Source organism: Molossus molossus, unplaced genomic scaffold (genome assembly GCF_014108415.1).
Source record: "Molossus molossus isolate mMolMol1 unplaced genomic scaffold, mMolMol1.p scaffold_m16_p_3, whole genome shotgun sequence".
Lineage (NCBI taxonomy): Eukaryota > Metazoa > Chordata > Mammalia > Chiroptera > Molossidae > Molossus > Molossus molossus.
The window spans coordinates 86,223,977-86,240,930 of record NW_023425366.1 but is presented as its reverse complement, the minus strand read 5'-3'; the positions used below and the strand labels follow the sequence as shown (position 1 = coordinate 86,240,930).

Here is a 16,954-nt window from a genome sequence, read left to right as displayed (position 1 = left end):
TGTGGTCTATCTTTGAGAATGTCCCATGTGCACTTGAGAAGAACGTGTATTCTGTAGTTTTGGGGTGTAATTCTCTGTAGATATCTATTAAATCCATTTGGTCTAGTGCTTCATTTAGAGTCTCTGTTTCCTTGCTAATTTTTTGCCTGGAGGATCTATCCAATGCTGTCAACGAGGTGTTGAAGTCCCCTGCTATGATTGTATTGTTGTCGATTTCCCCTTGGAAGTCCTCCAGAAGATTTTTAATATATTTTGGTGCTCCTATATTGGGTGCATATATGTTTATCAAGGTTATATCTTCCTGTTGGATAGATCCTTTCAATATTATATAGTGGCCTTCTTTGTCTCTAGTTATGGTCTTCATTTTGAAATCTATTTTATCAGATATGAGAATTGCTACCCCAGCTCTTTTTTTGCTTTCTATTTGCTTGGAAAATTTTTTTCCATCCCTTCACTTTCAACCTATGTGAGTCTTTTGTTGTGAGGTGGGTCTCTTGTAAACAACATATAGGTGAGTCATGCTTTCCTATCCAATCAGCTACTCTGTGTCTTTTTATGGGAGCATTCAATCCATTTACATTTAAGGTGATTATTGATATGTACTTGTTTATTGCCATTTTTGTTTAGTGTGGTTCTATTAAGTTGTCTTCCTGTTTTTAATAGTTTTTTCCTTTTGGTTTTCTGATTGGTTGATTTTTTTACCCTGTCTTCTAATTCACTGATCCGGTCCTCACCTTCCTCTAGTCTGCTTTTTAAACCTTCCAATGTGTTTTTTCATTTCTGATATGTCATTTTTTATCTCTTCTTGATGGTTTTTATTTTCAAATTGGCTTATTTTCAGTGTCTCTATGTCCTTACTCATGCTGTTCAGCTTCCTCAAGATCATGGCTCTGAATTCTAGCTCTGTTAACATGCCTAATTGCTCCACATTGATCTCATCTTTGGTGGAGGTCTCTTGCTCTTTCATTTGGCTTCTGTTTCTGTGTTTCACCATTTTGGCTATTACTGTGGGCTTTGGAGCCTGTCAAGTTTTCCCTTGGGTGTTGGTGTTCTGCTGTTTGTGGCTCCCTCTACTTTGTTTAGATGAGCGAGGCAGCACCTACGTTACACACCACTGTCAAGTCTTACTTTCCTGGTTAAAGTTGCTAGCCCAGGAAAGGTACTGTTATCCTCTAGCTTTTTGCCTGGAGGCTAGCAGTCAAGGTTACTTGATGAGTTTTGGGTTGTCAGTTGATTGAAAAACTCCCTCAGGTGCTCAGCACAAGGGGCTTTCACAAGGGTGGGTCAGATGCTGGTTGTTAATGATCCTCAATTAGCACTTCAATGGCTCACAGGGTGGGGTTGGATCTCCGAGGGAGGGGCTGCTGCCTCTCCCCAGAGCCCTGGGAAGGAGCAATGTGGCCACCGTCCTGTGTGGCTGCAACTCAGCAAAAGCTCTGAGCGCCCTCCAGATCCCGAGTGTCCCCACACAGCTCCAGTCCAGTCCGCCCTCCCTCCGCCAGAGCCCAAGGTGAGTGGCTGTGGCTGTTTTAGCCTCTGTCCCGGCTGCGCTGTGGGGCCGCCTGGGAGTGTAACCCGAGGGTGCTGCTCCCAGCTGAGGCTGCTGCCGAGCGGCCAACCGTGGGCTCCCAGCCCCCGTCTCACGCCTTCGCAAGCCTACCGGGATGGAGTCAGTGTCCCTCGTTATATGGTCCTCGCAAGCTGCTTTTCTGTTGCTTTTTCCCGTCAATTTGTCTGTGTTATAGTTGTAATTCCAGTGTGGTTCTGGGAGACGGTCTGTGTAGCTTCCATTCACTCCACCGCCATTTTTCTCTTGTATTTTTTTAAAAATATGATCAATTGGCTAAATTTCTAATTCTTGTAGGATTTGTGTGCCATCGGTAGGCTCTACCTGCTTTATAAACTTACTAACATTCCCTCAAGAGAGATAAATTATAACTAGTATTTATTTCCCAGTTCAAACTTTTTAATGTAAAAATTGATAATTGACTAAAGCAGTATTTTATCAACTTTATAAGCTTAACTTTACAAGACATGAATCCCTAACCTCTTTAAACAGATCCTTCCTCCACTTCTCATTTTCTCATCTGCTTACCCAGTAGAGTCACCACCTCCCAAATTTAAGTATCAACTGCTGGGTTTTGATTCATAGCCATAGTTTATTTCCTAATGGCTGTGATTAGTGTTCATTAATTTAACCAATATTCATTGGACACTAGCCACTGTGTTGGGCACTGTTATTGATACCAGAATACAGTGGTAAGTAAAATAGACAGTCCATGTCCTAATGGAGCTTACATCATGTGGAAATTAATAGCCACTTAGATCAGTGTATAATTACAAATTAAAGTAAATTCTGTGAGTAGACTGTAAGGGTGCTTAAAGTGGGGATTTGATTGAAGTGAAATCAAAGACCTCTCTAGCATTTGAAAACTGAAGGGTAAGTGGAAGAGAAGAAGAGAGAAGGGTAAAGACATTATCATACGTAGTCTGGCTGGCTGTATGTAGTGAGGGAGGTGGGGAGAGAGCAGTATTGATGCAATGGATGATTTATACACCATGTTAAGAATTTTGTTTAGTGGCAAGCTAAGGATATTAATCCGAATGATAATGTGATAATTTACAAAAAAATAAAGACTTTGTTTTTTAGAGCAGTTTTAGGTACACAGCAAAATTGACTGGAAAGTACAGAGAGTTTGTGTATGTTTTAAAATACTTTATTATGACTTCAGTTCTTCCTTTATGATAAAATATGATAATGCAGCTCTATAAAACTTTTAATTCAATATATATCATTGAACAAAGGAGGAAATATCAGGATACTTTCTTGATAAAACACGGTGCTTCCTTTAACATATAGAAACCTGCAATCCACCCCTGCAAAGTCCTGTATGTTTCCTCTGAGTGAAACCTAGAGTTTTATGCCTCTTGCTCTGAACACTGCCAATGCATTATTTATTTGTTAGATTTCAGAGGCATGCTAGTTAGCTTTTTAAAGAACCACTAAGGCGACACGTGGAGAATGATATAAGAAGACTTAAGTCAGTGGTTCTCAGCCTTCCTAATGCTGTGACCCTTTAATACAGTTCCTCATGTTGTGGTGACCCCAACCATAAAATTATTTTCATTGCTACTTTATAACTGTAATTTTCCTACCGTTAGGAATCGCCATTGGGAATATGTGTTTTCTGATGGTCTTAGGCGACCCCTGTGAAAGGGTCGTTCGACTCCTAAAGGGGTCGCGACCCACAGGTTGAGAACCACAGAAGTGGAAGCAAGATGTTCAGATAGGCCTTTGCAAAGATTCAGGCTAGAAATGATGGTGACTTGAAATTGAGTACTGTCATTGGAGAGAATGTTATTTAAAAATAAAAGTTATGCTATATCAACTGTAACTGAAAAATAAATAAAAAACTCATGCAAATAGTTACAAAGATTTTGTGTGTTTGTGTCTCTGGCTTAGAATGTTGGCCTTGTCTAGTAGAACGAGAACTAATCATTATAGATGAAATTAGGTTCTAGGTATTGCCAATAATTTAAATATACACAAATAGCTTTTATATGGATTAAGGAAGTGATGAGAGTCTCCATAGGATTATCATAAATTAAACGACAGGAGATGCTTTCTTTAAGCAGATGGTGAAAAACAATATAACAATAAACCACAATTTGCTAAATATTGTATATTATCACAGTGATACTTTTCTTATAATTAATGCCTTTCCACAAAGAAGTGTGGAATTAACATGCCACTGTTTTGGATGAACCATCTAGTAGAATTTTGATTTAAATCACTTGCAAAGATGAATGATAAGCTTTGGGAAAATTCAGTTTTAATTTGAAATCAGGCCCTGGCCAGTTTGGCTCAGTGGTTAGAGCGTCGGCCTGCGATCCAGAGAGACCTTGGTTCGGTATCGCTAAGGGCATGTACCTCTGTTGCAGTTTGTCCCCAGCCCTGGTTGGTCGTGCGGGTGGCAGCCACTCAATGTGTTCCTTTCACATTGATGTTTCTCTCTCTTCCTCTCTCTCCCTCCCACTCTGTCTGAACAAAAAATGGAAAAATGTCCTCGGGTGAGGATAAAAATAAATAAATAATTTGAAATCAGAATATTTTTCCTACTGAATAGAAAAGAAATCCTTTTGATTTGATTAAAATTCTCTATTTGATATTCTTTTCCTATATTCTTGTTATTCTTCATCGCAGTTATCAATGTGTCATCACTTTTTTAGGTGGTAATTATTCAGCTTTAAATGTGTCACAAAAAGCATACTCATTTGTCAAACACAGTTTGTAACGTTTATGCATATGTTTTTCATACTACAAAGTTGACAGAATTTTGCCTTCTTTCTAAGTGGAACATACTGTATCATTAATGGCTATTACACAGGATTTTATGTTGTGCTTGAATGGATTCATTCAAGAAATACCAATTCACTTTTTGGATTTCACTAGTTCTCTTAAACAATCTAAGAAAGTAATTAATAGAATAAGTATAGGTATTATCTAACATCTCAATATGTTGACTGTACTTGAAAGGACAGTTTTCAATAAAATTAAATTCCACAACACTATACAATATAATGCATGTTATAGTTCTCTTTACCACCTTTTCAGCTCTCACACAGGATGGTTATTGTATATTTGAATTTAAAAAATATATTCATCAATTAGCAGCTGTTTATATCCCTACCATTTTGTTAGGCTGATAAGAAGGTAGTAAATTCAGGGTCACAATTTGGCAGATTATTGTTCTTTAAAAAAATAGACAAATACTATGCATGTACATCTACTTGACATTGTATGTGAATTTTTTTTCACTTTGATGTACAGTGAAGATGGAAAGAACATGCATGTTATTCAATCCAGGTCCTGATAGTGTTACCCTAAATGATAGGAGATGGAGAGAATCCCTGAATATTAGAACCTGAAGGAATCCTTTAGATAGATTCAAATAAATTATTTTATATATTAGAAAAGCGAGACCCCTAAAAGTAAGCAACCCCTGCAAGGTTACACAGCTAATCACAACTATCCTGTTTTCCAATTTTATTTTAGTGTTTTGCATAAGAGAGAAAACTTCTAATAGTAAGGAAGGAGCATTTATTGAGCTAATACCTATTTTGAGATATGCATGAAATATATGTAGAGTAAGGAACACAACACTCTTATAATCATCATTCAAGTCAAGACCTAGAAACCTGTTGGCGTCCCACCAGGCCCAGGCCACTTTTCCACCTGTGTTACTATCCCCTTCACTAATCATATCCTGACCTTTATTGTAATCATCTCTTTGTTTTTGTTTATGGAAGCGTGTGTCCCTAAATGATCAAGTTCTGTTTTTGAACTTTGTATAAATCAAATTATACTATATGTGCTCTCTTGTATCTTGTCTTTCTTAGCATTTTTTTTTTTTTATCTTCACCTGAGGACATTTTTTCATGTATCTTCAGATAGAGCGGGAGGGAGAGAAGGAGGAAGAGAGAGAGAGAGAGAGAGAGAGAGAGAGAGAAACATCGAGTGGTTGTTACCCACATGACCAACTGGGGTCGGGGACAAACTGCAACCAAGGTATGTGCCCTTAGTGGGAACTGAACCTGGGACTCTTCGGTCCACTGTCCGATGCTCTAACTGCTGAGCCAAACTGGCCAGGGCTTTCTTAGTATTTTATCCTTAAGATTATTCATGTTGTTGTGCATTCCTGTACTTTGTTCATTTTCATTGTTGTGTAATATCCCATTATGTGAATATATCACAATTTATTCATTCCGTTATTGATGGGCATTTAGGTTGTTTTCAGCTTGGAGCTATTAGGATAAATGCTGCTGTGAATGTTCTTGTGTGTATATCCTGATGTACATGTGCAAGAGTGTCTCTCAGGTATATACCTAGAAATGAAATAGATGGGTCATGGATTATGCACAGTTTCAATTTTACTAGATTTAATTGAAGTGTTATAAAGTGATTGTAACTATTTACACTCCTCCCAGCAATGTATGGGAGTTGTCCTCTCTAACATTTGGTAAGGTCAGATGTTTTCAGTTTTTCACTACTCTGATGAGTGTGTAGCACTTTCTCATTTGGTCTTAATTCTCATTCAAAGATTACTAACGTGATTAAACACCTTTGCTATAGCCATCTAGATGTTCTGTTCTTTTTAAGTACCTATTAACATCTTTTAACTATTTTTTTTTTTTTTAGCTTTTTTGACATTTTTCTTATTGATTCCTAGAAGTTATGTATTCTAGATTTGAATTATTTGACAGTTAGATATATAGCAAATGTATTCCCTCTGTGCTTGTCTTTTCACTCTTTTTGTGCTGTGTTTTGATAAATGGAATTTTAAATTTTAATGTGGTTGAAGTTTTCCAGTCTTTTTTTCATGGTTAGTGTTTTCTGTGTTTTATGACATTTAATCTTATCTCTAGCTCAGATGATCTTATCTTCTAAGAGCTTTTAGTTCTAACTTTTACATTTGCCTTTAATCTACCTGTCACGGTGTTTTGTATTTGGTGTGAGTTGTGGGTCTAATTTCACCCCCCCTCCCCCATATGGCTGCCTGGATTATTGCACATCTATTGTCCCAGCACCATTTACAGAAACCACCATTTTAAAATTTGCTACATTTGTGCACATATATGACAATATATTTCTGTGTTTTAAATTCTGTTCCATTGGTTTGTCAAGTCCACAGTGTGTTAATGTTGCTTTACAAGTTTGACTGATAGGGTGATCCTTGTATGTATTATGTTCTTCAAGACAGTCTTGGTATTTTTGCACTTTGCATTAACATATACTTTCAGAATCAGCTTTATGAAACTCTACAAAAACCTGTTTAGATTTTTGTTGAGGTTAAATTAACTCATAAGTCAAAATTTGAGAATTAATATCTGTACAATAGTCTTTCATTCTAAGAACACAGTATGTATCCTTTTATTTAGGTGTTCTGCGATATTGTTTAATAAAATACAGACTGTAATTATTGAAACACCGGTATATATACATTTATAATTTTATATATTTGGTTCAGTTGTACATAAAGAATCAAACTGTTAGTTACAAAGCCAAGGATTAAAAGTTATGATACTCTGCAACCCATAATTTCTTATCATTTACTTAGCTGTACTCTGTATTGTTCAAAGAAACATAGCAACCTATTGTTAATCAACTCTATTTCATGTCTGTCTCTCACTTTTACTGTTTTAAAATCAATTAAACATACAGATAAGTTACACATGTACAGAGCTAGAAAAAGATGAGAAAATACATTGAGAACATTAGGCAGATAAAACAGTCATACATGAAATGAAAACTTTTATTTGAAAAGTGATTTTCAAAAATTACTACAAAATCTTGGTTTGTCTTTTCTGTTATATAGTGTTTGGGAATATTTCAAAGAAATATCTGAAGATACAGATACAGGTTCTCATTACTTTGGTGATTATTGCACATATGATACTCAGATTATGTACTTAAAGGGTGAGAGAGTAAAAATTAATATATTCCTTGGCTATAAATACTTCTTTTTTCTTTTTACAGGATTCTACCCCTAGAAATATTTTATTTACCTGGCAAAGTAACTTTTTCTCCTCTGGTACTTCTAAGACTGCCTTTTTTTCTTCCTCTGTCTATTCCATAGCTTTTCTTCTTTAATCCTGTAAAAGTTGACATTCTTATCCTCTCACTGACTTAGCTGGTTGAGCATCATCCCATGCACTGAGGGGTTGCTGGTTCAATACCTGGTCAGGGCACATGCTCGGGTTGGCTCAATCCCCAGTAGGAGCCATGTAGGAAACAGCCAATTGATGTTTCTCATCAATGTTTCTCATTGATGTTTCTCTCCCCACCCCCACCCCCGCCTTAAAATCACTAAAAATATATTTTTTAAAAAGTTGAAATATTTCTGGTTCTGTCCTAAATTCCATCTTATTCATATCCTTGGCCAGGCTACTCATCCAGCTTTCTTCTAGTAAAACTGAGTTGTTTCACACTTTTTTTTTTATTAGATTGTGATGAAAGTATTGTAAATCACCACCACAGTTATACCAGTCTCATTGAGCTCATCATCAGCAGTACCATCCTCATCCACAGATTTGCCTGTACTGAGTGCTTACTGATATTGCCAGTTTATCTATAACTAATACCACCTTTTAACTTTATTTTTATCAAATTTTCTCAGCTTTAGCAGTATTCCTAGAATTTCTACTTTCTGTAAAATCTTTGCAGACTTTATAGTGTTGCAAGGCTGATACTTGTGAATACCTTCCATGCTTGTGTAGAGAAGACCCCTCCTTGTATATCATTGTTTTTCCTTTTTATTGAATTTATTGGGGTGACACTGATTAATAAAATTATACACGTTTCAGGTATACAGTTCTACAACATGTCATCTGTACACCGTATTGTGTTCACTACCCCAAGTCAAGTCTTTTTCCACCACCATTTATGCCCCCATATACCCTCCTCTCCCACCCACTCCTCCTCCTGGCAATCACTATGCTGTTTACTGATTTTAAGTTGTTTAGAAGAACCCTAAAATTCCTTTGGGGTTCCTCAGCCTTGCTTTCCAGCAGAAAAGTCTTTTTTCTTTTTAAATTTTATATGTTGGGATTTTCCCAAGAGTTCATCCATTTAATTGTTAGCTTGGTGATGAAGAGCTCAGGTTCTTGGATGTAACTTTATAGATTCATATATTTGCTCTGCCATGACTGACTTTGGAACTGTGAGTAGGTTAATCCACCTCTTGGTGCTTTGGTTTTCTCGTCTTTAAAATGGAGGTAGTGGTGTTGACTTCATAGGGTCTTGTGAGAATTAAGTGAGACAATACATGTACATTATCTAGAATATCATTTAGTGTCCAGTATGTGCATGAAACTTTGCCTGTCTGTGTTAGAACTGGCAACTGTCTGATGCCAATGCTGGACTCTTACCACTATTAGATTATGTTGTTGAACTAAACTGAGGGAATGACAGGAGTGAAGTGAATTGAGGGATTGGGGCTAGAAGAAAAGATTTAGTGCCTCTCTTTCAAAGGGCATCTCAAAAGCTCAGATAATTAATCTTGCTTATGAAAGATCATAGAAAACAGGCTGTTACAGAAAGATGGGTTTTTATGTGTGTCTTCTAGTGGTAAAGACTTCAGAATGCTACTAAAAGAAAGTTCATTCCAGCCTGTAATAGACTAGGCTTGTTTCAGAAAGCCTGGAAAATAAATAGATTTTCCTAGAAACTTTTTTTTTCTTCAGATAGAGCAGGAGGGAGAGGGGGTTAGGGAGAGAGAAACATCGATGTGAGAGAGAGACATCGATTGGTTGCCACCCACATGACCCCAACTGTGCCCTTAGCGGGAACCGAACCCGGGACTCTCTGGTCCACGGGCTGACACTCTAACTGCTGAGCCAAACTGGTCAGGGCAATATTTTTATTTATTTGTTTGTTTGTTTGTTTATTTATTTATTTATTTTTTGGTATGTGACCCTAGCGGGAACCGAACCCGGGACTCTCTGGTCCTCAGGCTGACGCTCCAACGGCTGAGCCAAACCAGCCAGGGCTAGAAACCTTTAAAGAAGTTGATCAGCCCTGGCCGGTTTGGCTCAGCAATTAGAGCATCGGTCTGCAGACCAGAGAGTCCTGGGTTCGGTTCCTGATAAGGGCGCGTACCTCAGTTGCAGTTTGTCTCTGGCCCCAGTTGGGGTCCTGTGGGTGGCAGCCAGTTGATGTGTCTCTCTCACATTGATGTTTCTCTCTGTCTTTTCCTCCCACCCTCCCTCCCGCTCTATCTGAACATAAAATGCAAAAAATGTCCTCTGGTGAGGATAAAAAAAATATTGATCATGTGATTAGAAAGCTTTTGACTCTAAATAATTGAGAAGCACAGTAGTTTTATGTAGTAATGAAACTTGGCTTAAAATAGCCTGAGTACAGGTAACAAGTAATCACCATCAAATTATAAAAATGCAATGCATTGGGGGGTATGAATTAAAATTTTAATTTTGGTCTTTTTTTTTTTAGTTTATTTTGGTTGATAAAAGATTTAACTAACTTAGGTTATAGTAAATTATTTTTAAAATGTGTTATGCAAACATAAGCCATGGCATATTATTTCCTTGGATATTTGTTTGTTAGCTCTAAAGACCATTACTAAACATTCTGTGTCAGCCCAGCTTTTAATGACGCAAATCACTTGCAGTGACAAAAATAGCCACAGGGATATTTAGAAGGAGACATTTGAAAAATATATATATATTTTTAAAAAGAATATTTTATTGATTTTTAGAGAGAGAGAGAGAGAGAAATGTTGCTTCGATTGGCCACCTCCTGCATGCCCCCTTCTGGGGATCAAGCCAGCAATCCAGGCATGTGCCCTGGACTGGGAATTGAACCAGCAACCTTTTATTACATTCTTTTAAAATTTTCTTATCCTGTTCTCATTGGCTGTTCTCTGCTTTCTTATCTCCAAATTTCTGATTGGATCCTCTGCCACATGTACTGTACTGTTGATTCCTTGTAATGTATTCTTTATTTCAGTTAGTATATTCATTATTTCTGACTGGTTCTTTTTTATGGTTTCTATGTCCCTTTTTTGTGCTGTTGAAGTTCTCACTAAGTTCTTTGAGCATCCTTATGACCATTGTTTTGAATGCTGTATCTAATATTTTGCTTGTCTCCATTTCATTTAGTTCTTTTCCTGGAGATTTTGCCTGTTCTTTCATTTGGGACCTGTTTTATTGTCTCCTTATTTTGGCTGCCTCCCTGTGTTTGTTTCTATGTATTAGGTAGAGTTGCTATGTCTCCTGGACTTGGTAGAGTAGCCTCCTGTAGTAAGTGTCCTATAGGGTCCAGTGGCACAGCCTACCCAGTCACCTGTGATCGGTGTTCTAGGCATCCCCCTCTCCCTTCCCCCGCCGTGGGCTGGGTGCACCATCCTGTTGTAACTGAGCCTTGATTGCTGTTGGAAGGTCACTGGGAGAGATTGACCCGCAGGCTGACCTCCTGTAAGGACTGGCTGAGACTATAGCAGAGGCCAGCTGTCTGATTTTTATGTTTGAGGAGGAACTGAGACGCTGAATGACTTGACTGAGATTGGTCGATTCATTATTGTCAAGCTTGATATAATAATCCTGGTCTTTCAATAAATCTCCTTTCTATATAACATGCTATTATCACATGTTACTCTTTAGTCTTTGAATAATTTTGCCTTGGATTTTCTTGAACTTTTATTTGAGAAGTTAAGACAATTTCTGACAAATTATTTGTTATGATGCCCGTGACTTCCCCAGAAGATGGATCAACAGTGTTTCTTTTTGAACTCGCTTATTTACTTATTGAATTAAGTATGTGATGAAGGTGAAATAGAACATGAGCATAAAAAGGAGGAGCTGGGAGAGTGTCATATTAGTATACTCTAATAACATATATTAATGATATATGTTCTTAGTTATGTACCCTTTTAATGTAACCAGTTACTGGGTAATTCCTGGAGAGATCATTTGTGTAGGATATTCTGAATTATAACATATGATAAATGTCAAATTCTGAGTTTTCATATAACTATGGGGGTTAAGTAAGAATTAAAACACCCCCCTGAAATAAGAAATTTCTTTTAAAGTCAAATTTATTTCTATAAACAAAACTTACTGTGAAAATTGCATGTTTCACAAAGGTTTTGTTATAATCAGATGCCTATTATTAATTCCTTCAGTGATGACTTGAAATTGAGTTTTGAAACAGTATTCGTCTGTACTCTGTTTTACTAGTTGACCTGATGAAATATTAAATCCATTAGTAATTACAGTTAATCAACATCATGAATTATTCTTAGTTATTTAATCACAGGCTTTCTTTCATCATTGCACATGTTTTTTAATTTTTTCCCTCCATCTCTTTCTCTCCCTGAACCTATTTTTCATTTTGTCTATTGTTAGATATGCAGAATAATTTTAATATGATCATATCTAAAGCATTATTAGTCAAATATGCTTTAAAGGATGTGTTCCAAAACCAAATACTTTCTGTAGTGGCTTTTTTATGATACTCACTTTGCTTTACTCTCTGCCTCTCTTCCTTTCTCTCTCCCTCTTCTTCTTTCCTCCTCTTCTCTCTTCCTCTTTCTGAGGAAAGAAGAGAAACAAGTTGTAGAGGAGAATTCTTTGAACAAAAATATCTAATAGAAGAACTGTATTTCTCACCATGGGTGGACTACATGAGAAACAAAGGAGAGAGCTAAGGTGCCATCCGATGAGAGTTTTAATGGTGTAAAGGAATGAGACTCATAGGACATCAGAGATACTAGAAAATAAGAACACCTGATTTTTTTTTTTTGGTACGTACCCCTAGTGGGAACCGAACCTGGGACTTTCTGGTCCGCAGGCTGACGCTCCATCCGCTGAGCCAAACCGGCCAGGACAAGAGAGAACACCTGATTTTAATAAGATGCTGTGTGTTCATAGACACCACTACCTTCAATCCACATGCTTACATATTTTATAAGTAAAAACTGAAATTCTCATCTATCCACACATGTTTATTTATTTAAAAAAAATTTTTTTTTTATCCTCACCCGAGGACATTTTTCCTTTTTTGTTCAGATAGAGTGGGAGGGAAAGAGAGGAAGAGAGAGAGAAACATTGACGTGTCACATTGAGTGGCTGCCACCCGCACAACCCATCCAGGGCCGGGGACAACCTGCAACCGAGATATGTGCCCTTAGCGGGAACCGTACCCGGGTCTCTCTGGACCGCAGGCCGACGCTCTAACCGCTGAGCCAAACCGGCCAGGGCTATCCACACATGTTTAAATGTGATTCTGATCAGAGTGCGGGCTAGGACTATGGCTTTGTGAATATAAAATTATTTGAATTTCACTTAATTAAAATAGGAATCTAAAAGCCAAATTGTTGACATTCAAATTTTTATTGCCTTTCTCATGTCTACCCTGTCTCAGTCATTAAGTGTCAGCTAAAATATTATCTTCCTGGATAAAGTATGTATAGTACTTTTATCTAAAAGAGAGGATGCATTCATCCATCCATATGTGTATGTGTACGTCTCTATGTTTATACACATTCTCACCCACACAGACATACACCTATCAATTTATATCAAGAAATCATGGGAGGATAAACCATAAAATAAATTCTCCAAGTGAATAAACCATTTTCACTCCCACTATAGTGTTTGAAAGTTTCATTTGCTCTGTATCTTTCCCTGGCGCTGTTACTCTTTTTTATTTTAACTGTTCTGAAGACTAGGAATGTTATGCCATTGTGATTTTAATTTACATTAAATCATGTTGAGCCCTTTTACACATACCTATTTGCTATTCTTATATCTTCTTTTTGAAGTATCTATTCACTCTTTCGTCCACTGAGAGGGAGATATTAGTCTATTTTTAATTTGTAGGAATTTGTGTATATGTACCCTGGATATATTTTCTTTGTCATGTATATATGAAAATACGTTATTCCTTTTACTATTTGAAAATAACAATAATGTAAGGATATTATGTATAGAAAATATCGATACATTTAATATTTCTAAACTGGCAATTTTGGAAGGAATTTAAATTAAATATTATTTAAAACACAGACTTTACAGTTTTAAATTTAAACCAAAAATTCTATTCTATTTTTTTGGTTTCAGGTGCAATTAAAAACGAGCATTTCTAGTCAGTATGTAATTCGGACACAACCAACTAATAGGTGCCTGTCCACCCTGGAGTGTGCGGCTGTTGCTCTTTCCATCTTAGAGAAAAATAGTTACATACAAGAGGTATGTACCCTTTGGAAGGCTACGTGGTTTTTAGAAGTAGGGGCTTGGATAGATTTTATCTAGAAAATTTTGAAATGCATAGCTTGTTATGTTTGTAGCTCAAGTGACAAGTAGAACGTATCTGTGATAGAAGTGTGTGACCCTGGCCGGTGTGGCTCAGATGGTTGGAGCATTGTTCCATATACCAGAAGGTGCTGGGTTCAGTTCCCAGTCAGGGCACATGCCTAGGTTGTGGGTTCTGTCTCCGGTCAGGGCACGTGTGGGAGGCAACCAATCAATGTTTCTCTTTTACTTCGATGTTTTCTCTCTCTCTCCCTTCTTCTCCTTAAAATCAATAAAAAGAAAAATAAATTTGTTTACTATTATAATCTTTTTTCTTCTGGTGTTTTACTGTTAGTTTAGCATTTCAGATCCCATTATGTAAGATTATTTAAGTATTTATTCTAAGCTGTGCAAACAGCATTTGTAATATACTCAATTTCTTTTAAGTATCACAGTATTAAATATAGTTTTTTGGGGCCTTTATTTTCCTTTTAGTGTTTGTATTTTTCTTTTAGCATTATGTGTTCTTTGGTACTCAACTTTTTTCTTTTTAATTAAAAGAAGAACATTTCACTTTTTTTTTTTGCATTGGTTCTTTTATTTGAGGAGGTACACTAACTTCCTGTTTATCTTATTAACCATGCTCACAGTGTAAAAAAGATATACCTTTTTGAGAAAAACGCCTTCAGAATATGAAAAGGTTATAACATGCAATCATCATTTTGTTTAATTTCCATGAAAGCCTGATGATTCATATATAATTAATCATCAGTAAAGAATAATGTTTTATTGCATTCATTAACATCTCAATCTTTAGAATGTGTAAAAAAAATTGCACTCTGGCAAAAGAAAAATATAGCAAAATAAAACTTATATTATTAGGATTTAAAAATTTTTTTTTATTGATTTTAGAGGGAGACGGAGAGAGAGAGACAGAAAGATCGATGAGCGAGAGCATCGATTGGCCGCCTCCTGCATGCTCCCCACTGGGGATTTGGCCCACAACCTGAGCATGTGCCCTGACCGGGAATCGAACGGGCAACCTCTTGGTGCATGAGTCGACACTCAACCACTGAGCCACACCAGCCGGGCTATTTCTTAGGATTTTTTAATCACTGGAAGATATTGGTAAATACAACTTAAGAAGAAAAGTCAGGATAACAAATATAACTAAATTAAGTTTTATAACTCCCCCTCTAACACACACACACACACACACACACACACACACACACACACGAAGTACTCTCTCCTGCCTTCTTTCTCTTTCCCTCATTATACACTGTTGTTACTATTGTAAGACGGTGCCCTAGCCACAAAGGACATTTCAATAATGAATAAAAGCTCAGGTCAGAGTAACTGGACTTGTTACCAAGAAAACAACAAGAGGCCATCAGAGCAAGGAGGTAAAGAATGACAGGAGCCAGCATTTCCTTGCCTTTCCTCTCCTCTGCTCTAAGACATGGAAAGTGTTAGAGTTGGAGACATTTCTTTTGATGAAAGCAGTAGGTTTCATGGGTAGGCTTTTTGTATGGGTGTGTCCATGTAACTAGACTTTGTTTTGGATCTAGGCAATTCTTTTTCTCTGTTCTCTCTCCTTTGAGAAAAAAAATTCATGAGGGACCCTAGATTCTTACCCCAAATGACCATGAAGTGTTTTCAGACTTTGTCCCTCCATTCTCACCTTATTGCCTTCTTCCATGTACCTGGCCATCAACACAGTACTTAGTATACTGCCCAACTTATCTTTCCTCTTATTTACTCACCATTATTCCTGTATGTTCTTGAGCAAAAAACAAACAAAAAACAGAAATAAGCTGCACTATTTTTAGGTGTCTCAAAAGAAAGATGAAATCCAGTGCTATTGTTTAAACTCGCTTTCATACAGTCTCTGTGTATTCCTTTGTGTTGATGGAAAATCTAGGATCAGCCACCATTAGACCAAGGACCCATTAAAAAAAGAAAGTTCAAATCTTGAGGAGAAAATATAATATTGTTTGGCTATAGATTTAAAACTTTCCTTCTCCTGGCCACATGGCTCAGTTGGTTGGAGTGTCCTCCCCTATACCAAAAGGTTGCAGATTTAATCTCCACTCAGGGTGCAACTGATTGATGTTTCCTTCTGACATCAATGTCTCAAATCAATAAAACCATATCTTTGGGTGAGGAATAATAATAATAAAAAAAAAAACAGCACCCAAAAACTTTCTTTCCTCTCCTTCTTTTGGGTTCTGAAAAGAATCCTCTGTGGACGTATATCCCTTATTCTCACAGTTGGAATTCAGTTGTTCCTACAATCCTGAATAGAAGCTTTAATGTTGGTAGTGGTGGTGGTTTAATAATAGTGGTTGTAATTGGGCTGGGGTTCAGGGTAGGGTTTGTACTGCTGCTACTACTGCTACTACCACTACTACTAATGCTGCTACTGCTGACCCCTTTCCCAGTTTATAAGATATATTATTCTGGAATTAATTAATGTGCCATCATAGCAGGAAACCTATCTTTTGTTCTGAGTATAATATCTAACAACAGGCAAAGGTTAAGATACAGAATGATGACATGATCCTTCATTTCTTCAGCTTTTGTTATTGTTATCTATGGATAAAATTGAACATAAAATCCTAAAGTAATAGTGAGGTCTTAGAGTCATTCTGTTTTCTTTTGTCAGCAGGAGTAGTCATACTATAGTCTCCAGGAGTACGAATAGGATATTTGACAATCAGACGTGTGATTTGGGAGGTACTAACTAATAATATGGTTGGTTGGAGTATGAGCAGAAGAAATGCGTAATGAAACATCCCAAGTTGCTTATTATTACAGATGGCAAAAATAGCTTTATTAGTAGGGGAACCCCTAGTCCAGCCTGTTCATGTCTAGCTATAATAAACATATAGGCATGTTCTTCTGAGAAACACAGTTTCTGCCTGCTCTAGACATAGGTATTTTCTCTTTTTCCCAGGGAGGAAAGCTATGCCATACATTCCCCACCCCACCACCAATAACCTTTAATTAGTGGCATCATCATAAAATTTTAAGATGATGGCGGAGAATAGTAATTTTTCAGCTGGCTTCATTCTGTACAGGTGATTCAGTAGCTCCAAAACAAAGTACCCAAATGCATATGACCAAGAGGGGAATCAGCTGT

The 16,954-nt window shown here is 37.0% G+C and overlaps 1 protein-coding gene across 1 annotated transcript in view; it reads left to right on the top strand.

Annotated features, from left to right (window-relative positions):
* DTWD2 (DTW domain containing 2) overlaps positions 1-16,954 on the top strand; it is a 91,724-nt gene that overhangs the window by 70,213 nt on the left and 4,557 nt on the right. Inside the window, exon 5 of the mRNA XM_036279276.1 lies at positions 13,639-13,767. Within this exon, the coding sequence (XP_036135169.1) occupies positions 13,639-13,767 (129 nt within the window). The remainder of the gene's footprint in view (positions 1-13,638; positions 13,768-16,954) is intronic.